The following is a 24,462-nucleotide window of genomic DNA, read 5'->3' on the forward strand; positions in this document are numbered from 1 at the left end:
TCTCCACCCTTTTCTCCACCTCTAATGATCTCCCTACTTCACACAGGAGGGCAGTGGACGAGTGGGTATCTTCAAAAGTACCGGTATAATACACTCGTACACACTGGAGTGTAACTACAACATGGGTCGCCAGTTAAACCAGCTGCCTGCTGCTAGTAAAGATAACGGTCGAGCTACTCCTCCTGTTACTGCTTCCTTCCCTCCTAAATATACTCCCGACAGTTGGGAAGAGGTACTATTTTGAAGACAGCTCTTTAGGAGACAACTCTTTAGGAGACAACTCTTTAGGAGACAACTCTTTAGGAGACTAATCTTTAGGAGACAACTCTTTAGGAGACAACTCTTTAGGAGACAACCCTTTAGGAGACAACTCTTTAGGAGACAACTCTTTAGGAGACAACTCTTTAGGAGACAACTCTTTAGGAGACAACTCTTTAGGAGACAATATCTAGAAGAATGATTTATTGAAAGACAATATATCCACATTTTGTCTTACGGGTATTAGATAATACCAGTAATTAGCTAATATTAGCTAATATCAGCTAATTGATGTGTAATTGATATGTGATTGATATGTTATTGATATGTAATTGATGTGTAATTGATATGTAATCGATATGTAATACTATATTCTCGCAGGTAGGTAAAGCACTAGCAGTAGGGTTGTTAGATATGCACAACGTGAACCCCTGGTCTCGTCTTCTCAACACTGACGTAGTGAATGTACACGGTCTCAGAGGGCTGATGTTGAGGACCAGCAAGGGAAACAATAGTACAGGTAAAAATTAATAATAGTTATAAATAATTACTGTAATACAGGTAATAATTAATAATAGTTATAAATAATTACAATAATATAGGTAATAATTAATAATAGTTATAAATAATTACAATTATGCAGGTAATAATTAATAATATTTATAAATAATCATAATAATGCTAAATGCAGGCAACGATTAATAATAGTTATAAATAATTACAATAATGCTGGTAATGATTAATAATATTTATAAATAATCATAATAATGCTAAATGCATGTAATGCTTAATAATAGTTATAAATAATTACAATAATGCAGGTAACGATTAATAATAGTTGATTTGATTTGAAACTTTTACAAAATAGCAAATATAAAAATGTACAGCAAGTCGAACAAACATATAAAATGGGCCGAAATGTATAAATGCTATAAAGCGTGGGTCAGTGAAACAAGTACAGAGGACAACTTTCAAAACAGGAGTTTTATGGCCGCCCAAAGTCTCAATAACATCACCTCCACCTAGTAATAAAATTATGAAATATGAAAAGTGTGAAACAATCAAATAATAAAATATTCAAAATATATAGTTGTCTCTTAAATACAGATAACGTCTGAAAATTCTTAAAATAATCATCACTCCTTCATATATACTGATCAGTGTCCGAGAGTGTAACTCATGATGACTTCTTATCACGGCTACATACCTTCCCGTACCGGATGTAGTGGTCGAGATGAGTCTGTTCCGCCCTCTTCTTCTTCAGGTCAGTGACCAGATGCTTCCTTGTTGCTCGTTCTTCGCTGGATCTGTCTGGACATATCCATACATCTTTGTGCTTCTCCCTCAGTCTCCCTGTTTTCATCAGAATCTGATGAACCGCTGTTGAGCTTGGGACGGTGATCTTGACTGGTCGGATAGCCGTACTACCTGGCCTCTTCCAACCGACTCTAGTCGCTTCGAAGTGAGGTTTCTCCCCGATCTCCTCCAAAACTGCGGTAACTAGCGCTGGAAGCTGTTCGTCCTCCTCTTCTTTCAGCCCAAACACGATCAGGTTCTTGCTCCTGTCCTCCTCTGCAGCCACACTCTTCATCACCTTCTTCAGGATTTTACTGTTGCAGACCGTACCACTTGCACTGTTCTGTTGAACAGCTGCACTATAGTTCTGAATCCCTGACTCCACCGTTGTTTGGACTGTCTCCTCAACAGACGTCTTAAGCAACTGTAGTTGTTCGTCCTTCTGCATCAGCAGCTGGCCCTGCAGTCTGATCACCTTTTCTTTGTCTGCTAGTGCTTCCGTCTTGAAGCACTCGATGATCTCCTTCAAGAGATACATCTGACTATTCTGCCGACGAACAAGGTCCACTGCATCCACAATCCAGGCAGACAGAGTCTGTTTATCCTTAGTCTTGATCTTTTCACGACTTTCGTAGTCAATTTCACGGTAGTCCATATGCAGGTCTTTTTCTAACTTATCGGACCAGCGTGCAACACAGCCTTCCACATCTTCCTGTTGATCATAGTTGAACTCCTTAATCAACTCCTGGGATCGGGTCAAAGTTGGGTCATCCCCCATAGTGTACTTGTATAGTAATGTACAAGTACACACGCAAAGGTAAACTACACGGTAGCAGCAAACTGAACTTATTGCAAATTTACAAAAGATAAGAGAGCTCGGTATTTGCAACACAAGCTACACTGATTACAGTGTGTAACACTAACTTGTAAGTAATAACGATAATCATACACTATACAGGTAATGATTAATAATGGGGGCTGTCATGGTGAGTAGTGGCGGCCAGAGATGGCGTTCTTTTTATTCTTTGTTATTGGTCTTCTTTATCACAAAATAGAAATATCGATGGCCGATGAATTGGAACTTGACACCCCATGGCAACATTAAATCATATCGATTCTGTTACATCGCTTCCTTTTGGTGCTATGTTGGAAAAATTGGTTGAGTCGTTCAATTGATTTCAGTAAAACTTATTTCCAGTAGGAAATATTTATCAGTTGTTATGTTATGAGAACGAAATGAGCCGGCAGGCGGCAAGCCACTATATGTAAGCGTACGCACCAGTAAAAACGAAGCACTATAAAATTTAATGGTAGTGTTCTTATATTTGATCCTTCGAACAGCTGTTGAGCAATGAAACGCAAACATAATCTTAGCAAAATGAATATATTTCTTTTATCTTCAGCATTTAATCAGTCACATAATCTGAGAATATCAATGGTTAGTTTGAAAATGTCAAAAATTCTCATCAAAATATAATAATGTGGAGTCTGCAGTAGTTCATTAAATCAAAAAAACGCAATTCAAAAATTGATAGACTGCATATATAAACAAAAAATGGACGATTTAAAAATAAAAATTAAATTAAAATTCGGTTTAAAAATAAAAATAAAATTAAATATCCGGCTTCAAAATCCGGTTCCGGTTCCGGCTCCGGCTGGAAAAAAATTTGCCGGATTTTTGCCGGATTTCAGTTTTTTTTACCGAAAAAAAAAATCAAAAAAATATTTTCGGCTAATAATGAACAGGGTAGCCTGAATCGTGGAAAAAAAGTGGTTTTAAGAAAAACTTTTAAAAAATTTTGACTTAGAAGTTTTTCGGTCCGAGTCGTTCTCGAGACGTACCTCCTGTATCGAGAGCTCCCGCTTCCGAGCTCGTGTTGCAAAGGGGAGGCCTGCCTTCCAAGATCACATTACCGGGGGAAACCTCGAGTCCAGAATTGTGTATCGATGGGTAGGTGCGGACTTCGAAAAACCAAAAAAATATTTTCGGCTAATAATGAACAGGGTAGCCTGAATCGTGGAAAAAAGTGGTTTTCAGAAAAACTTTGAAAAATTTTGACTTAGAAGTTTTTCGGTCCGAGTCGTTCTCGAGACGTACCTCCTGTATCGAGAGCTCCCGCTTCCGAGCTCGTGTTGCAAAGGGGAGGCCTGCCTTCCGTGATCACATTACCAGGGGAAACCTCGAGTCCAAAATTGTGTATCGATGGGTAGGTGCGAACTTCGAAAAACCAAAAAAATATTTTCGGCTAATAATGAACAGGCTAGCCTGAATCGTGGAAAAAAGTGGTTTTCAGAAAAACTTTGAAAAATTTTGACTTAGAAGTTTTTCGGTCCGAGTCGTTCTCGAGACGTACCTCCTGTACCGAGAGCTCCCGCTTCCGAGCTCGTGTTGCAAAGGGGAGGCCTGCCTTCCAAGATCACATTACCGGGGGAAACCTCGAGTCCAGAATTGTGTATCGATGGTTAGGTGCGGACTTCGAAAAACCAAAAAAATATTTTCGGCTAATAATGAACAGGGTAGCCTGAATCGTGGAAAAAAGTGGGTTTCAGAAAAACTTTGAAAAATTTTAACTTAAAAGTTTTCGGTCCGAGTCGTTCTCGAGACGTACCTCCTGTATCGAGAGCTCCCGCTTCCGAGCTCGTGTTGCAAAGGGGAGGCCTGCCTTCCGAGATCGCATTACCGGGGGAATTCATGTCGCGCCGGACACAAAGATGTTGCGTGTCTTACAGTTACCACCTGATTCTGACTGGAGTGTCCATTATTGAGACCCATGAATTTGGCCACTAACAAGGTGACAAGTTTGCAGGTCTGCCTTTTCTTCTTCTCACCAGGTTTGGTGCATGGGTCAGTTGTTCTTGACTCTAACCTGGTATGTTTCCTAGAAAATGTACAAGTTTACACTCTCGGCCCAAGCACGCTTCGCTCACACAGTACCCATTTATTATTCCCATCCGAAGCGTGTCTAAACTCAATTTGAATGGCACTAAGTATTGATCCATACAGTTACACCTATAGTGGATAATATGTATAAAAATAGTGAGTTTGCTGTACATTTTAAAAGAACCACTGCCCAATAAAACACTGAAAAATAGGTACTGAGATCACGGGTAATATTCGTACCTGCTACCTATATCGAAAACAAGTGGCCTTGGCTGGTGGCTGACTGAAGACTTGCTGCAAGATAACCTCCAGCCCTTTTTTGTGAGAAAACCATCTGAAAAGTCACCACATTCGCTGCGTATTTTCGTTCGCTCCTCCGTCCTAAGACAGACTAATTAACTCTTTAGGCCAAGAATCTAACACAAAGTAAGTTAAGGGGGCATCCGGCATACGCCAAAACGTGTGTACACGGTGTGTACCGCGTACACACCGTGTACACACCGTGTAGATACCGCGTACACCACGGCGAGTAACCTGAAGCTAGTTTCCACAGGACCAGGCGTACTCCGGCGACTTGCGTACGCAACCAGTAAAATAATGAACAATAACAGCACCATCACCGCTGATAACTCTAAACCACCCCGACCTGGCAACAACAAGGTCCGGCAAAACAAGGGACCTTCTTCCGAGTCCAGACACAATCTCCGGAGAATTACTAACGCTAGCAGAACTGATCTTAGTAAACACGATCACAAGGATTCTCTTGATACAGGTTTAGTGGTAAAAGTGGGAATTGTTGCGTAATTTTTATTCTATTTTTTAATTCAATTACTTATTTCTTGAAGTAAGTTCATTTTGTGGTTAAGTACCCGTTTAATACGATCAAAGTTGTCATGATAAAAACTTCTTGTTTGAACAAGCTGTGTCTCTATACTGATCAAGTAATTATCTGGTTACAGAATCAGACAGCTGTAGCAAGTCAGATATCACAAACACAGCCAGAGACACAAAGAGACAAGCTGAGAAAGATAAGCTAAGTGAAAGTGAAACTAACAAGGCTTTCAAGATGGGTGAAAGTGAAAGCAAACCTGGAGAATGTACCGATAGTTCATCTGGGGGTAATACTAAACAAGGTTTGTTCTGAGTTACTATGTATTTTCATATCGGACGTAAGAAATATTTATTTCTCTGAGATGCTCAGCTGTCAACTTTTTTCTTAAACCTATCAGAATATGTACCAGATGTTTACGGAAATTAACCTGATATATCGTTAATTAATAATTCAATACATATTGATAATTAAACTGTTACAGACAAATCGAAGCGTGACAGGAGCACATTGCTGCGTCAAACCTCCGCATCCCTCGCAAAGCGTTCCGAGAAAAGCGTACGCAAACAAACATCGTACGAGGATAGCAGCAGGGAACTCAAAGAAACGAACAACTCCACTGATGGCATGGATCTGAAGAACGAGATAACGGTTCAGTACAGGTTTGTTAGAGGATCCTCTGCGCAAATTGTCTCAAAAATTTTGTTTTCCAAAAGCTAAAGTATATAATTGTATGATCAGTGAAAAAATTTTATTGGAAAAATGACCTTTCAAAAATATAAATAAAATCATTCAAAAATAAATTTTAGCAATTGGCATCCGAATTATATTCCATATTGATGATTAAACGTAGCAGTATAGACTTAAACCTGAAATGGAAACATAACAACTTAGCAGTCTTGTTTTTAATATTGTTAGGACAAATGTTTATCAATCAAAGCCACATTAACGGCCACATGTCGCCACCTTGCAGCTGCCATTTCTTACAATATAAAATACTTTTACTAACTTAACTAATAATTCTGCCATTTGGTGAATGGTCCTCCGTAGGTCAAAGTGAGCGTTGTTGTGGTGAGTGATAAGAAATTACCACTATACACAGTACACAGTACACAGTACACAGTACACATACAACGTACACATACACATACACAGTACACAGTACACAGACACTGTAACAACAGTACACACAGTACACAGTAACACAGTAACACAGTACACAGTACACAGTCACACAGTACACAGTACACAGTACGTAGTACACAGTACACAGTACACAGTACACAGTACACAGTACACAGTACACAGTACGTAGTACACAGTACCCAGTACACATACACAGTACACAGTACACAGTACAACAGTACACAGGACACAGTACACAGTAACACAGTACACAGTACAAAGTACAACAGTACACAGTACACAGTACACAGTACACAGTACACAGTACACAGTACACAGTGTGCACCTAATTATCACACTTTTAAAGTCATCCTAAAATGCCATTAAATTTAAGAACAGGGACCCAGTGTAAAGTTTAAAGGACGCTTCAACTGTACAGCAGTAGGTTTGCCGTTAGTCTGTACGGAGCCCTAAATTGATAATCACTCTCTAAGGGACGGTTAGTGATTCTATCAGAAGTTCGTTTGAATACGAAAAACATGTGACCACCTTACAGTTGTGGATTCTGGTGGGGAGGTGAAGCACATTTTTGAAACGTGAAAGTAATTCTGGGTTTTGATTGGTTAAAAGTCGAGACTGATTGGTTCATTTCTATCACGAGTGTTTACTTAAATAGTGACTAGTCGACCAGTGAATACTCTGCTAGTGAATTCTAAATCGTATCAAGCTGCCATCTCCAATATCCACACATTAGACTTCCCACATGCCCCTCGACCACCTCATTAGACTTGTAAATACTCCTTTAATCATACTCTTCCTCCGGACCATCCTCCCAGTAGAGCTTGTAAATACTCCTTTATAATACTCTTCCTCCGACCACCCTCCAGTAAGCGATGGTAAATACTCCTTTTATAATACTCTTCCTCCGACCACCTCCAGTTAGAGCTGGTAAATACTCCTTTATAATACTCTTCCAACCGGACCACCTTCCAGTTAGAGCGTGGTAAAATACTCCTTTATAATACTCTTCCTCCGGACCAACCTCCAGCCTTAGACTGGTAAATACTCCTTTATAATACTCTTCCTCCGGACCACCTCCAGTTAGAGCTTGGTAAATACTCCTTTATAATACTCTTCCTCCGGACCACCTCCAGTTAGAGCTTGGTAAATACTCCTTTATAATACTCTTCCTCCGGACCACCTCCAGTTAGAGCTTGGTAAATACTCCTTTATAAAACTCTCCTCCGACCAACCTCCATTAGAGCTTGGTAAATACTCCTTTATAATACTCTCTCCACCACCTCCAGTTAAGCCTTTTGGTTAAACCTCTTTATAATACCTTTCCTCCGGACCACCTCCAGTTAAGCTTGTAAAACTCCTTTATAATACTCTCCTCGGACCACCTCCAGTTAGAGCTTGGTAAATACTCCCTTTAAAATACTCTTCCTCCCGACCACCGCCAGTTAGAGCTTTGGTAAATACGCCTTTTATATAACTCTCCCCCGACCACCTCCAGTTAGAGCTTGGTAAATACTCCTTTATAATACTCTTCCTCCGGACCACCTCCAGTTAGAGCTTGGTAAATACTCCTTTATAATACTCCGTCCTCCGGACACCTCCAGTTTGAGCTTGTAAATACTCCTTTATAAAACTCTTCCTCCGGACCACCTCCTTTAGAGCTTGAAATTAACTCCCTTTATAATACTCACCCTCCGGACCACTCCAGTAGAGCTTAGGTAAATACTCCTTATAATACTCTTCCTCGACCACCTCCAGTTAGAGCTTGGTAATACTCCTTATAATACTCTTCCTCCGACCACCTCCATTTAAGAGCTTTGGTAGATACTCCTTTATAAACTCTTCCCTCCGGACCACCTCCCAGTTAGAGCTGGTAAATACCTCCTTTAAAAACTCTTCCTCCGGACCAACTCCAGTTAGAAGCTTGGTAACATTACTCCATTAATAAAACTCTTTCCTCCGGACCACCTCCAGTTAGAGCTTGGTAATACTCCTTTATCATACTCTTCCTGCACTCTACACTCTACAGGTCTCTTTACAGCGGGGTGTACAAGTTAGACGTAGAAGAAGAGCCCTACTCCTGTGTCAAGAAGATCTTCCCCACAACCACTATAAAGCCAGTTATACCTCCTACTGATAAGCATGCTTCTCTCTGTAACTTTATAGACCTCTCTGATAACAATAAAGGTTCGTACATTTATCTTCTGCCATTCACCAACCCATGTTAAAATTAAATTGTGAACCCAGATTGGGATCATTCTATGTTTTGTCTCTTTATTTGTATCCAGTGGCAAGTGCATCCTTAGTTCGGGTCAAGATCTCATCCTAAAAACTGTTTTCAGGTCCTATTAGCCTGACGAAGGACCCCATTGGTGATGAAATTCCGGAGGTTGATCTCACCCAAAGTCGACGGAAGGTAAACATGGCCCCTTCAGAATCCTTAGACCCAAACATGCAACTAACTGTGATTTGACTTACCGATTACTTCACGAATCAATTGAAATTTCAATCATTATTATCGGAACTTATAATGGCTAATAAATGAATATACGATTATTAACCAGCTGTAACACTACCAGGTGAGTCTGTCCCCCAAGACGGTGTCCTGTGGACAACCTGCCGTCACTAGTCACGTGACACACTCCAAGATACCGAGGAAATCATCAACTACAGGGTATTACCCCGCTCTAAGACAAGGGTTTGTCAGCGGATTTATTAATTAATTGGTTAATTAGATAATAAGTCCCAAGAAGCCCGATCAAGTCCGTGCACTAGTCCGCGGACGCTAGCTACATATCATAGCAAGTAGGGTTGGTTTACATCATCGCACGCAAATTTCAACAGTTTCAAGCTTGTTAGGCTTGTTACACGATTAAACTACCTTTACGAGATCACACCATGCAATATATATATATATAAACAATCAATATTATTGTTACCTCTTCTCTCGATAAATGGTAATTGATAATACTCCACAGAACTCGAATGACTTATAACCATATTTTAATTGTAATCATCATTTTCATTCAGCAATTTACTGCGCTACAATTAATGCTATTCGTAACTAATTGCATCCAAGATACCATTCTTACCATGTCATAAGTAGTCCGCGGACTGGGTCGGACTTCTTGGATACCGCCGTCAATTACAGCTTTACAGCACTGACAGTTTCTTTTTTGGAGTAAATTAATTTCCTGTATTGAAATTATAAATCGTAAGCAACGATATGAGATCATCAGTTCCTTATCTTCGTCCAAAGTTGCAGATAATACTCAAATAGTTAATTGAGGAATAAACACAGTAGGAAAGACAGCCCTGGCGCTAAACGTTTTCTTAACTGATAACTCTCATTTAACTTTGTGATCCAATGTGATCTTATCAAATCACATGTTATTACATCATAATCTTGTCACATCACATGTTATAGCGAATAATCGTCCCGATTATAATATAATCAGTGACTCATCACGATAATGATCATGACCATAACGTTGTGGCGTGTTATCTTGCATGTCGCTACATCATGAGTGGTGTGAGAGGTATACACTATATTCTGTGTACACAAAAACTACATATTATTACGTAGAGCGTTTGATTCAGCTTACCAACAGTTTGCTTTAAATAAAAAGAGTTTGGTGTAACGTGCGAGAGAAAGCATTGCCACTTAAGTAAAATATTAATATTCTGTTACATTTTACTAAATTGTACTTGTTATGTACTAAACCGCATCGTCTAAATGTGGTCGACCATTTTTACAATTTTTACAAGTTCTAAAATTTTACAAGTTTTACAAGCTAGCTACTGTTTATGAGACATGTAAAGTAATTGCACATGTTAATTTTAGAATCTAGAACTTGGTTCAGTGTGGATACAAGTAGACCAAGAATGGAACACACAGCTGCATTCAATTAAGTAATTCCATATATTATTACACAAATTTTATTTCATTTCGTACATAGTTACTTAATTACTTCACTCTGACCTCCGTCTCCATCGCTCCCTCTTGTCCTATCTCTATATCTAGTCCTATCTCTAGACACCTGATCTGAGTCCTTTGAATAGAAACAGTACCCTGCTCTAGGTCACTCCTCGAAGGCAGATGGTGGGTGGCATCGTGGGAGGTGTCACGTGGGGTGTCACGTAGGGTGTCACGTGAGCCGTCACGCGGGGTGTCACGTGGGGTGTCGGTCCCCATTGGTAAGGGGTGAGAGGTGTCCGTAATGGTGGCTACCCGCTGCTTGTTGTAGTTGGGGACACTCCGTCCTGAGCTTAGTTTGATGGCAGATAGGGACATGGTTCTGTGGACTAGCCGTCTGGCGGGGGGCACGTTTATAACTTCAACTGTTCGCACTGAATTGTTGTTTGTTTTACTATCGTAATTGTTGATGTTTGATATCAATTATCAACCAGATCAGCAGTAACGCCTAGAAATATTTACCAGGATTCCGATCGTGCTTTAAAGCAGTAAATACTGACTTAAATCGTGAATAAATAAAATTAGATTGAATTGTGAACAAATATAAACTTGCATACCTCGTCTCAATGTCTTGTGATAACTATTAACTCCATCTCTTTCCTGGTGGTCATGTGATCTGCCGTTGTGAGAGTGATTATTGCGATGGTCCGAATCATAGTGGTCAATTTTATGGTGATGGTATTGGCGAGACTTGTGTTGGAAGTTGCCTTCTGTATCCTGGTCATGTTGTACGAGTTCGTGTATCACCGCCGCCACTAAATTCTGAACTACTGTGGTATCTGCATCTTTCTGAGTAGGGAATATGTTTGAGGGATGGTGATCAAACCCGAGCTTCTGCTACAAGTTCTGATAGCCATAGCTATAGATTTTGTTAATAGCAAAAAGGCTTTCTGGGAAAGCTTATCCAAACATATTTTGTCAAGTGACAGCAATTTTCGAAATTGATTGGTCGCTGCTAGAAGATGATCGGTTTAAACACATATTTTGTTATAAACATTAACTTTAACCGTCACCTTACCGATCTCAGTGCTATTTTGTATCTACACTTCCAAGTAAAAGCGCACATAACGACCGCAAGAGCTATGATAAGACAAATCACTATCGCAGTGTAGTCGTAACCTCTTAACATATTATCCGAACGGGACCTTCTTTAATAGAGTATTATAATATAAAGTGATAAAGTAAATAAAGTAATAAGGTAATAGAGTATTAAAATAATGAAGCTGTGAGGAATTATATTTATATGTTATAGTCATAATGTAAGTGAATGTTTTGTTGAGAGCACCAAAAATTCATATTCGAAATAAATTCATATTCTTACTAGTCCATTAAGTATGTAATTAATATGTAATGAGTATGTAATTAGTATGTAATTAGTATGTAATTAGTATGTAATTAGTATGTAATTAGTATGTACATACAGTAAAACCTTGATCTACCGCGGAGTTTGGGGGAAAGGAAACAACCGCGGTAAATCGGGGTTTATGTTAAATCGGGTGCGGTTAAAATCGGGGTTTTACTATATCTTATTATCTAACATTAGGGTTTGCATTATCGTTCCAAAATATTTTATCGAGATAATCGATAAATGTTTAGGAATTATGGAGATATTATCGGCCAATAATTTGGTCATTAAATTTGAACTAATAATAATATCACAGTTGTAAGTAAGGTATTCGGAATTCGGATTTCAGTACACAAATCCGAACTCGTAAGTCATTTCAAAATGAATAATATTCATATTATTGCATGTACTTCTACAGCTATTTCAAGAATCAAAGAAAAGCAACAGTGAACAACCGAAAAGTGTCTGTGACAAATTTTCAATTCAGTTCTTTTTATACCATATAGAGAAATGTTATATTTTTGTTTTGGTAATCTTGTAATCAAGGAATGCTGTTTCTGTCTCTTGACAATAGTTCTGTTTATAATTTAGATTGCAAGACTATATAATAAGCTCTACTCTGTATTTAAAATAATGTAGGTATGTGACTAGCAAGTTATATTAGTAATTATTACACTAGAATTACTACTGTTCATGAGAAATAGCATATTTACCAAGGATTAAATCTTATTCTTAAATTTCTATTTTTAAGTTGGATGTATTTTTGTCCAATTTTAACGGTTATATCTAAATAAACCGACAAACATTTTGAGCCGATAATGTTATCGAGATATTATCTCGTTGCATACCCTATATCTTACAGTTTTAGGCACCGTTTTCCGTTTTATGACAGCAAAAAAGCAAGCAATTCAAAGAAGAATTTGAACAGTTAATATAAGGACTGAAATACGAAAATCTTGACTCTAAACTTGTCGACTTAAATTAAACTGAACTTTTCTGAGGCTTTTAGCACCTAGGAAAGTGTTTTAGAGTTTTAAAAGTGCCACTAAAGTATTATCGCGACCAAGTTTCATCACTATACAAAACCTGCAAATATTCCAAACAATACGCATACATAATACAGCTGGGATGTTGTGATGATATGACTGTGTTTGTTTTCACTGTAACTTCACCAGTAACACACAGTGTATTGCAGCACACTGTGAAACTGTACAACCTTGCTGCAACACGTTTTACACATAATCGAATAAAACCACTTACCACAGTCTTATTATATACTGTGAAGCTGAGGTTATAATGAAAGAGCAAAGAAACAAACTTGACCGACCAGCATGATTATAATAACCACGAAATGAGCGCTCCCTGAGAAGGTTTGTGCGAGTGTGGAAATTGAAGAGGCTGCGTAAGTCACTCTCTGCGTAAGTCACTCTCTGCGTAAGTCACTCTCTGCGTATTGCGTAAGTCACTCTCTGCGTATTGCGTAAGTCACTCTCTGCGTAAGTCACTCTCTCTGTGACTTACGCAGCTCAGGATTGGTTAAACTTTAACATTCACTCAGTTATTTCAATATCGTAACAAATGAATTTTTGGCCTGGTACCTATTATTCATTGGTGGATGTTCTTTGTTGTGAGTGTACAGGGTGAGTTGAAAATAGTGTGTGGAAAGTAAAAATCGATAATTTTTTTAATGAAGGAGCAAATTTTGAAAGGTGAATTGCTATCAGTTCATAAACTTTACATATTTCATTCTTGCCTCTCATTTGATTCTAACTCATAATTTGGTTGATTTTTGGCAGTTTTCCAAAAAACCTTTGACCGGCAATAATTTCGGCTAGGAACGATATTTTTCCACGGCATCAAAAGCATCTGATAGATATTACTCCCCTCTATCAGAAACAACTAACTAAAAAGTCGATTTTGAGAAAATTTCCATGAAGACCCCCCTGCCCCCATAATACAGTCAAGTCGGCTATAGACAATTGTCTTACACGTTATCAATATGTCCTAGCTAATAAAGGACGATGGGTTGAGCAAATTATTAATTATTAAGTATTTTAATTGTATTATTATAAAAAGTATATATTTTCATTACCTAAATATGCAAAAATTAAGTGGAAATTTCATTTGTCAAACAAATTAGAGCCATTTACTTTCCACACACTATTTTCAACTCACCCTGTATGTAGCCGCTTGTAGGGGAAATTAATCTTCCGTTAAGTAAACGCGTCAACTGGACCTACATAAAAAGGCGTTCATTAACCTTGAAAATCCAATAGAATGCTTCACTGGTACAGTCAATTCATTTAACAGATATATTATATATATATATAATATTATATTTCGTAGGATTGTGTAAAGTAGTCTAACAAACTTCATGATGGAACAATCGTGTTTCAGCCGAGAACCTTCCCATCAGCCACTTCTGTCGACCACATATTATTACAGTATGAATTGTAGACTACATCATCATACTCTCCATACCATATTAATATTCACAGTCAACATTCATATGCACTGGACTATATAGTGAAATGATTAATCATTATACACGAGGAGACGATGTTATAAGGTTGTTGTGAGTAATTGCAGTTTAGCGAGTGTATCGAGTGCTCTGTGCTGAGACAGATTTCTTCCGATAGCTGTTATTCGGGAAAGAAATGTAGTTAGTATACTGTGCTTCATGATATATGTGCTTCATGATATATGGCTACCATTTTTATTTAAATAAACCGAGATGTGTATTATTATGGCTTAAATACAGTGTACGCATCATACTATCAAATTGTGTGATACAGTCTGAAAATGTTATTATAACTAGCAGGAACCCGTCTTACCCTAAAGTGGTGTCAAGACTCGAGAGACTAAAATATTTATTACCTATTTAATTCGCGTTTTTGACACCACTTGAGAGTCCAAATTTTGGGCACTAAAATTATTATTCCTTGGCCAATTTTTTATTTTTTCATGCTGATTCGAAGGCCATTAAAGCATTTGACCCAGTCAAAAAAGTTTCAGTTGTATATCTTTTACGGTTTTTTCGGAAAGTCGCGTTAAAATTGATGCCGTGGTGTCAGTAAAATGGCACGGATATATACACATATATATATATATCGTCTCGCTTTATATATAGTAAGATTGCCATAGTTTATGCCATATAAGTACATCTTTACTTTCAGGAGGTTAACAAGGAAGTCAGTTAAAGGGAAGAACAGAGAGTGGCTAAGAGAGTGGCATGCAAATGGTGACAGCAACTCTACAGGTCAGCAACCAGCGTGTTATTATTATTGGGTCACAGTTATAAAAAATTATAAAAATTATCCAATTTTGGAAATTTTTTCTTGGAAGAAAGTAGAAACTAGACTTTAAATTTAATGCATCAAATTCTTTTTAAGTTTTTTATTATTATTAGTAATAACTATCACGTGTATTATCACGTGATATGAACCATTTAACTTTCACCGCTGACATATGCCAGACACATTTGAATGAAATCAAAACGTCTACTAGGGAACTATTCAGAAGCTAGTGTCACAGTATGTCAATCTCAGCGTCGTCACGTGACAGTCATTGTATAATACATGTTAGCCTTCATTTCTTGTGCTTGTCAAGTGCAATTTTTAGTGAAATGTCTCTGATGAGTTCATCAAGCATCATTGTTGTATGTTCATTACGTGTTTGATTCGTTAAATATTATGATCTTGAAATTTGGATTATCAATTAATATTTGTGGTCATTTAAAGTTCTCTGTTTGTTTGAAGATGGAAAAGAACTGGTTTAATCTTTTAATTCTATCTCATAATCAAAAGCTATATTGTTGGTCAGCAACAATCAACAAATCAAAACCACCATAGTTATTGTGATATATCCTTCATATCTATGATAATAGCTATTTCATATGCGTCCTGGATCTGGAATTCATAAACAGTGTTTAAGTATAATTAGTTTTCTTAAATAGTGTTAAAGTATAGTAGTACATAGTTATATAGTACATATAATAGTATCATAGTATATATTATATATATACATATATATTTATATAAAGTATATGTACATATACACAAGTATATATATATATATTTCATGGCTGGACTTCTACACAATAAAAGAAAGCGGTTGTGATTAGATCTTCGAAAGTCTTTGCATCGTTTATTTACATCAATTCTGAGATATATATATATATATATAATAAATAGTTGTTGTTTGGTTTCCCAAAAAGAGTGCTCGACTGCAGTTAAGCAGGAGCATTATCTGATGATTGGTATTGTTTTTATACATATCATGAAACGGATCGTTTGCCCGCCAATTTGATTTGTTTCAATTGTTCGAATTATATATATATATTATATATACATAGTATAAAGTACATATAGTATCATGGTCAATAGTAATACATGATAGCGCAAAAATTATACTTTCAAGTCTCGGCGGGGACACCAAACGTTTAGTTTGTGATAAAAGCACCCTTTTCAGTCGTTAGTGTAAGATCGAAAGGCGCGCGACGCGCGCGCACAACATATTAAGTAAAATACAATTTCAAATTTGCAACATTCAAATTTTCAGGATTCCCTGCCATCAAATGAAAGACCGGCTAAAATAACGTCGTTACGTACCTGCTCTGGAGTTCACTCAGAGAAAGGACCAATACTCTAAACATTGCACCAGGCGAAAAGATCGGGTCAGACAGATTACTCAAAACCCATCACGTGACCAAACAGTTTAAAAAGCTTCAAGCTTGGTTTTGTCATATTCAGTATTGCACATCTCAGTTGGCAATTGGCATCAGTGTATGTGCTTGTTTTCTGTAATGTGTATAGTATAATTAAATTGCGTATACGTTTATGTATTATATCAGAATTCTATATTTCTATCGCCAGAAAAATTCTATTGTACATGCTATCACATTTTTAATGATTCATGAATGGATTATACAAATTATTTAATAAATAATGCCAATGATATATTCAATATTATGTTTTAATGTTTTTGTTTCTTTTCAAGAAAGAAAAGGCCTTAAAAACGAAGTTTTTAAAAATCAAGACAACAACAAATTTTCAAATTGTCCTAAGTTGTACATTGTAACATTGAACATGTAAGTTAAATTAACTGTCCTAAATTGTAAATAATAACGGAATTCATACTAGTCAATGATAAAGCTATAAAGTCAGTTACTGTGTCAAGTGTTTACCTGGGGATATATAATCTATACCTAGCTTGCTAGTCTCTATAATTAGTAGAGGCTCTTACGGGCAAAAAGACGTGTTTTCTGCTGTGAGTTTGGAGACCTAACCATTAATTTGTTTGTTTGTTGTTAAGTAGATACATACAACGGTTTTAATATTATTTCATGGCAGTTGGCACATTACAGGATTAAATTGAATTTATATTTTTATTAAAATGCTCATTGTAGCCATAATATATTTTAGATTTTCGCCATCATCATAACCATTAAATTTAATTAGACACAATAGTATGATGTGTAAGGTTCAAGAATATGTTAAGAAATATAAATATGACCTTATCACTTATTTATGCTATTGGCTATCAGCTATACTAATGCACGTTTTAAACGTTGACAGTTTATAACTCTTAGGCCAATAAAGTAATCATACTCATATTTTGTCAGCAATAAGATCACATTGTTTTCTATTTGGTGTGAAAATATGAGCAAGAACAAACGTAATCTAGCTGAGTTATGACTGTTTGAAATTTATGATGAAAGCGCGGGTGCCCATTGTATTGTCATACATTGTATACCCGTCGCGATGACGATGTCAATTCTTCGCAGCTCGGGCCTCGGCGAGGCCCGGTAGCGCGAGAAGCAGCTGTAAAAAGGCTTTTCTTTACTCGTGAAACAAGCGTGCCCTTAGTGGCGTGAAAGCACGTGGTTAGGTGAAAAAACAATTGCAGAAAATTATTCCAATTTTAAGCAAAAAAGGTCACATTTTGACCATGACCTTATTGGATTTTTACCCGGAAAAATCTTGGAATAATAGCTTAATTTTAATGCTATCATGTGCGGCTGTATAATTCATAAATCTTCATGCAAATTTTGCTGATATTCCAACAAAATTAACTTGCTCAAAAGTTCAAAAAAACATGGTGTTTTTTGGCCTATTTTTGTAAAACGATACCTTACAAGACATATTTATGTGGATCATAATTCTGGGGATCGGAATTATGGGGGAACGAAAATATGTGATATGGGGATTTTTTTCAGAAATTCCCAAATTTCATACCCCAAATTAAATTGTCGCATTTTCACGCTAAATTATTTCAGAGAAATCAAAATCAGTTTTTGATGGAATTTTTAAAAATCGTGAAAAACTAAATTAGTTAAAAATCATTCTCTTCGTTTAAATCGTCTCCATCGTCGTCTCTTTCACCTTGAGTCTGCTCACCGGTGTAGTCCCAGGTGTATGCCTCCCTCAACAGGAGTTTGAGCTTGTCAATTAAGTCTCCCCTACTCTTGAAGTCTTGAATGTGAGACTAAGTTTGACTTCTAACCCTCCAGAGGGTATCGGCGATCGGCGTGATCCTCGGCATCAACCATGGTGGTGATATCTCACCACCATGGTTGATAAAATAGTGTAACACGTAAAACAACTTATTTGACAAATTCACCTCAAATTAGCCCTATTTAAGCCAATTACATAAAAATTAATGTGTGGGATTTTGAAATGGCGGCCACAATTTTGGTAGTACGAAAATATGGGGATTTTTTCCAAAAATCCCCAAATTTCGTACCATATAGATATGTCTCGTAAGGTATTTCAATTTGAGCTGTTTATGTTTTAGGATTCGAGTTAGTTTTGGTTTTTTATATCGTGAAGATAATATACAAATTTGAAGTACACATTTGTGTACCTTAACTTTAAATATTTACCATTAAAATCGAAATCAGCATTTACAAATGTACACAGAACGGTCTAAATCTAATCGCGGCTGTTGTATCTGCCCCTTTCGATGTATAGACATAGTAGTAGAGGTTGTGGCAGCTGATACGAATAGTAGAAGCTCTGATCAGTGATCTTACGGGCATTTTCTTACGGGCATTTTCTGCTCGATACGCTAGGGACTTCAGATACACCTTTCTAGACGTATTTTTGACCGTAGAATCGATTAAAAGTGGTTTTGAAATGAAGAGTCTAAGTTTCCCCGGGTAAAATCGCAAAAAACGATTTTAAAGCCAAAAATAGGCCAAAAAACCATGTTTTTGGTGGTCAAAATGTGCCCTTTTTTGCTTAAAGTTTGAATAATTTAAGGTAGTGCGCCATCGATAGTGAGCCGCGCGTGCCGACTGTAGGATGGTTTTTTAGCGCTAATTTCGGCCAGCACAATTTTCTTCAAACAAATAGATATTAAGTATCCTTCCCGACCTCCGATTGCAACAAAAATTGGTACGCTTACTCATAGACTTACAAGGAAAGTGTCCGAAAAGTTTAAAGCATATCCAACCAGCAGACATTATGTTACAGCTAAAAGCAGCGTATTTTGCCCCATTTTGATCACTACATCAACTCCGATATCCACCAAATTTTTCGGACAGTTGTGAAAGCCCTATTGGAAGGTCGTCGCCAATTTCCAGAATGATATCATTTAAGGAACTGAAGATAAATCCGAATAATACGACAAAAATGGTCAAATTTGGACGAATTTGGTCAAGCCGCGCACCATCAAATATGGCACCTAGGCGAAACTCACTGATCTTTCCTAAAAGGTATAACAAATTTGGTATAGTAAAAATTCTCACAGTCTCTAGAAAACAGTTGTACAAAAATTTTTTAAATCCGAGCAAGTTTATTTTTATCGTGCACCCCCTAATAATTTTCTGCAGTTGTATTAAATGAACCCAAAAATAGTCACATCGTGTTTGCCTACATTTTTCCTTTCCGAGAAGTACCCACTATAGACTACTAGACTTCATATACTTTAGTTTATCGAAGTTTGAATATTGTCACTCCGCGATCCGCAAGCGTTTTTGCCAAATTTTCGACGCGCACTATACTACGCGTAAAGTCATTTAGTTGTTATCAATGGCGGGCACCCGTGCGTTCATCATAAATTTCAAACAGCCATAACTCAGCAAGATTATGTCTGGTCTAGCTCATATTTTCACACCAAATAGAAAACAATGCGATCTTATTACTGACAAAATATGAATATAATATAATTACTTTATGAGCCTAAGAGTTATAGACTGTCAAAGTTTAAAACGTGCATTGGTATAGCACGTGACTAACAAGACCAAATTTATATTTTGCCTTATTAGTCGAAACATGTTCTCGATCCTTACACATCATAATTTACCTGATAAATGGGGACCTCAGGCTATCATGTTCATAAACATATGAATAGAAATTAGGCGGATCGAATGACAGGCTGAGCGCGGCCCAGTAAATCATACTTTAACTATGGTGTCCAATTAATGCCGTTGGTTCAAAATCATGTTTAATTAAATTATAGGATTCAAGTTATGGCGAGGAGTTACTGGGCCGCGCTCAGCCTGTCATTCCGCCAAATCTATATTCGATTTGTATATATGTTAATGAACATAATAGCCTGGGGTCCTCAGGTAAGGCGAGGAGGCCTTGACAAATTTCCAGTTACCTGGCCGGGGACCCCAGGCTATTATGTTCATTAACATAAATAGAGATTAGGCGGAATGACAGCATGCAGACAGGCTGAGCGCGGGCCGCGGCCCAGTAAATTTCGAAATGTTGGCCCGAGGGCAAGTGCTACGAAGTAGCGCGCGCCGGGCCAGACCATTAACAATGGTCAAACTGGTGAGAAGCTTTGAGATGTTGGTATACCAAGGAATGCCCAGCATTGCATGATCTGCTCGTTAGCGGGCTATACTCGTAAAATATCTGTTCCATATCTGAGTCCAACTCGGCGCGCGTCCTGGTAGGTTGTAAACCTACAATCTACAATCTGCACTTGAAATGCAGCACAGAGTAATTAGTTTTCAGTGCTTTCAAGGCGACTATATTAATCTATTGCAAATTTGCAGGCTTCAAAAAAATAGGAGGTGGCGCCCACTTTCGCCCCAGCAACCTATATTTGATGCTTTTGAACGGACGGACAAAAACCACTTAATAAACTTTAGGTGGAATTTTTCATAGTGGTCTTTTTCATAGTGGTCTTTTTGTTGCTCTAATCAGAGCCCTCTCGCTTGCAGTAGCGCGCGAGGAACAAGCGCGTCACGCAGTACGCGTAGACACATGGCTATGTGAAGTCTTTTGGCAATAAAATTTAAATTTTGTTTTACTTTAATTTTGTTTTACTTACTTCAGGGTATGCTGGGGGCTGGCTTTGTCATCTATTTTTGAAAGGTGTCTCACTGTTTTTGAGTGGGGGCATAGGACTTGACTTGTAGGTTTACAATCTACCAGGATGGGCGCCGAGTTGGACTCGTCGACGGTCCTGGAACAGATATTTTACGAGTATCACCCGTTAAGACCAAAGACTTGACTTGACAGCCATAAAGCAGGATTGGTTTTATTAAGGAGTCAAATAGAATGTTAAGGGCATGGTGAGAGAGGGCATCCTTAACTATATTGCCTTTGAGGCCATAGAGACAAGAGAGCACGGATAGCCTTGGCCCTCAGCTCAGTATTTGCTGCTGTAAAGGATCCATTTCTAATTCTGTGGAATATTATGCCAAGATAGCAGTATTTTTCGGTGTGCTGGATGGGCTGACCTCCCAATGCGAATGTTTTATAGGACTACTTTCTTTTGGGAGGGCTTTTATAGTATCAGAAGTTAATTTAAAATTATTTTAAATCCTGAAATTGATAATTTTTCTGTTCCCTGGCAAAGTTGCATTATTCAAACTTAATAAATAAAAACAGCTTTTGGTAACAATTAATTCAACAAAATTGCGCACATGGCACAGAGACCAGTTTTCTCCGGATATACTGCTTTCAGTACATTGATGGCGACTTGTGTCACTCTCACTGACCACACTGATTGGTCACTGGTCAACATTTCAATGAAAACTGCGAAAAACTGCGGGGACGGCAGGAAAAGCTCTTCTTCAAAAATCTTTGAAAATCTTTTTTTATATTCTGATGATTCTCCGTTTATCAAAGCTTTCTTTGGGAATAGAAGTTTGAGTACCTCAATCGTGTCTTGTGCCATCCTCAGTGACCTTGTAACAGTGAAATTTCGGAATGCTGAAATTCGAATATGTCCTACCAGTAGGACATTTTCAAAATTTTCATTGCATCAAAGTTTTCTCCTGATATACTGCTTCCAGTACCTTGATGGCGACTTGTGTTGCTCTCAATCGTGTCTTGTGCCACCCTCAGTGACCTTGTGCCACCCTCAGTGACCTTGTAAGATACTGCTTTCATATGTTTTCTTATTTTTTCCCGATACACGACTCAAAGTGCCGAAGGCACAAAAGAGTCAAGGACAAGGGTTAGAGAACAAGTTTTTTGTTGTTGTATATGGTAGCTTTGCGACCGTGCGTGCGTACGTGCCCTCGGCCTCGTGCACAGTTATCGCCCACGCTACTACCTGCGCAAAGTTATTTTGCACGATAATCTGAGTTAAATAATTGTTGGCGCGCGGCGCTGAACTGACCAAGTACATTGTTAATTTCACCATTACATGTACGTATCCCACTAGGCACTAATTGATAGCATACTATTATTATTTTGAGTTAGTATTAATATTTTGCACAGATCCGTGTCCGGTGTCAGGTTGCATAAACAGTAAACATATGGTTACATAGAAATATACACGATTTTCAAATTCAATATGGAATTATATTAACTGGGCGCGGGCGGCGCTCGGCCTGTCACTCCGTCATATCTGCATGCTTATAAACAGTAAAGACTAGGGTCCCCAGGTTGTATGGAATATGATAAAATACGCCATCACAGATCAGGAAATTGAGGGGCCATTCACAATAGAAAAGCGACCGCATTTCTTGTTGATGTGAGCAATCAGCAGTGGTTACTTTTATAATCAATTTAAGGTGATTGAGCTTGCAGATACGAATAAGTTAAGCATGAGATTTTCAGTTAAACACATTTTGTTGCACTGTTTTCCATATTTTACCTGCTCTGTTTATGTAGCTATCTGAGAATTTGGGCGTTAGAATTCAGAGTCTCTTTGCCAATTCAAGTCTCTCATACGTTTCAAAGAGGGATGTCATATATATATATATATATGTATATATATAACAATTTTTTAGAGCCCAAAAAACGTGGAAATGACTTTTGGCCCACAGGGTGGGCCAAAAGTCAGTACCCATACGATGAGTCTTATACCTCTGCTGTGTTTTATATATTTGAGAGTTGTTGCTTTGCAGACCACGTCCATTCAATATTGTTCTCTCTGAACATGCTGACGCCTAATTTTTTCAGAGACGGTAGATTATTAAATGTTGATCTTAAAAAAAGGCAAAACGGATTAGAAATGGCGAAGTTATCAAGAATTTTATGTATCTTGTTAACAAAATTGATCGGTTGAATATGTGACACTGTGACACGACACCTTAATTGGGCTGCCTTAACGATTCCCATAATGTTTAACGGCGTGGTTAATGGGGTCACCTTATCACGTGATAAGATCACACGTAATGAATAAACTCGTTATGCTTCGTATCTCTGTCATCTGAGAAGCTACAACTCTCATTTTTTCAGGACAAACGTAACACAGCACAATTCAATAAAATTTAGCTCGATCCAACTATTCAAACTATTAAATGATTTATGCAAAAATGAACCTTCATTTTAAAAAAAAGGAACACAAATATTTTTCGAGTTTACAAATTCCTCGAACCAGTGGTGGTACTAAGTCATACCAGAAAGAATTATTTCAATTGGGCACTCAGTGACTGAGCTATAAAGGCCAACGTATGGGTACTGACTTTTGGCCCACCCTGTATATATATACAGGGTGGCCCATGAAAGTCTACCCATCCTTATCTCTTAAAATTGTTACAGGTCGCTGAGATCTTGCTAATTATTTTAAAAACAAAAAGTGGCATAACTTATGTTCTGATAAATATTTTTTCTTCTAAATTTCACAGAATGTTAATAACAAGTAGATGAACCTTTGTGGCAAGTTTTGTGTGATTGAGAGCTTCACTGAGCTTATTTGACCAATTAAGCCCCTGAGCGAGCTAGCTTGAATTTCTCACCCAGAACTGTTTACATTGGTTAATAGAAACCACCAAAAAAAATCCTGGGTAAAAAAATTAAAAAACCACCGATTTATTTATGTTTTACCAATTCTATTCACCACGATGCATCGCACATTCCATTCTCTACACTGCTGTACAGTGTACATCCTATATCCTATATTTTAACTGCAGATAAGGACTATCACAGATGATCCTTCCTGCTTGTTTATATCGTTCTGCTCACTTGCCTTAACAAATTTAAAATTATAGCTGGATGATTAGCCTACAATTTTATCGATTTTACAAACGGTGGTTTGAAATAGGTTTACAGCAGGTCAGCCGATTCCCATGAGATGAGTAAATAAACTTGAAAAGAAAACAAACGATAACGTAGATTTCCGGTCGATAATCCATAATCTTATGAATTCTCATGGGAATTTTACGATAGCAGGGATAGATTTCCCCCTTAAAAGTCGCAACAATTTATTAACCATTAACGATCATCTTATCATGCCTCTACTAACTGTCCAGCAACGGATATTTATTGTTTCTGAATCCAAGGATACCCCCTTCGCAGCTCTTATCCAACTGTTCATAG

At 37.6% G+C, this 24,462-nt stretch overlaps 1 protein-coding gene across 21 annotated transcripts in view; it reads left to right on the forward strand.

The window, feature by feature from the left end:
• Positions 1–16,693, forward strand: part of LOC134819050 (cytosolic carboxypeptidase-like protein 5) — a 31,560-nt gene extending 14,867 nt beyond the window's left edge. For 2 of the 21 annotated variants that reach the window (XM_063828819.1, XM_063828820.1), the window contains exons 13-23: positions 47–232; positions 640–778; positions 4,980–5,207; positions 5,395–5,568; positions 5,749–5,926; positions 8,449–8,594; positions 8,750–8,823; positions 8,987–9,081; positions 14,905–14,987; positions 15,236–15,261; positions 16,289–16,693. In XM_063828819.1, the coding sequence (XP_063684889.1) occupies positions 47–232; positions 640–778; positions 4,980–5,207; positions 5,395–5,568; positions 5,749–5,926; positions 8,449–8,594; positions 8,750–8,823; positions 8,987–9,081; positions 14,905–14,987; positions 15,236–15,261; positions 16,289–16,378 (1,419 nt within the window). In that variant the 3' untranslated portion in view covers positions 16,379–16,693. Of the gene's footprint in view, positions 1–46; positions 233–639; positions 779–4,979; positions 5,208–5,394; positions 5,569–5,748; positions 5,927–8,436; positions 8,595–8,749; positions 8,824–8,986; positions 9,106–14,904; positions 14,988–15,235; positions 15,262–16,288 lie in introns of all 21 variants that reach the window. The other 19 variants (XM_063828824.1, XM_063828826.1, XM_063828830.1 and 16 more) reach the window with 15 other exon arrangements.
• Positions 16,694–24,462: the final 7,769 nt, after the last annotated feature.

The sequence above is a fragment of the Bolinopsis microptera genome, chromosome 7 (genome assembly GCF_026151205.1).
Source record: "Bolinopsis microptera isolate Bmic1 chromosome 7, MBARI_Bmic_1.0, whole genome shotgun sequence".
In the NCBI taxonomy this organism is placed as follows: domain Eukaryota; kingdom Metazoa; phylum Ctenophora; class Tentaculata; order Lobata; family Bolinopsidae; genus Bolinopsis; species Bolinopsis microptera.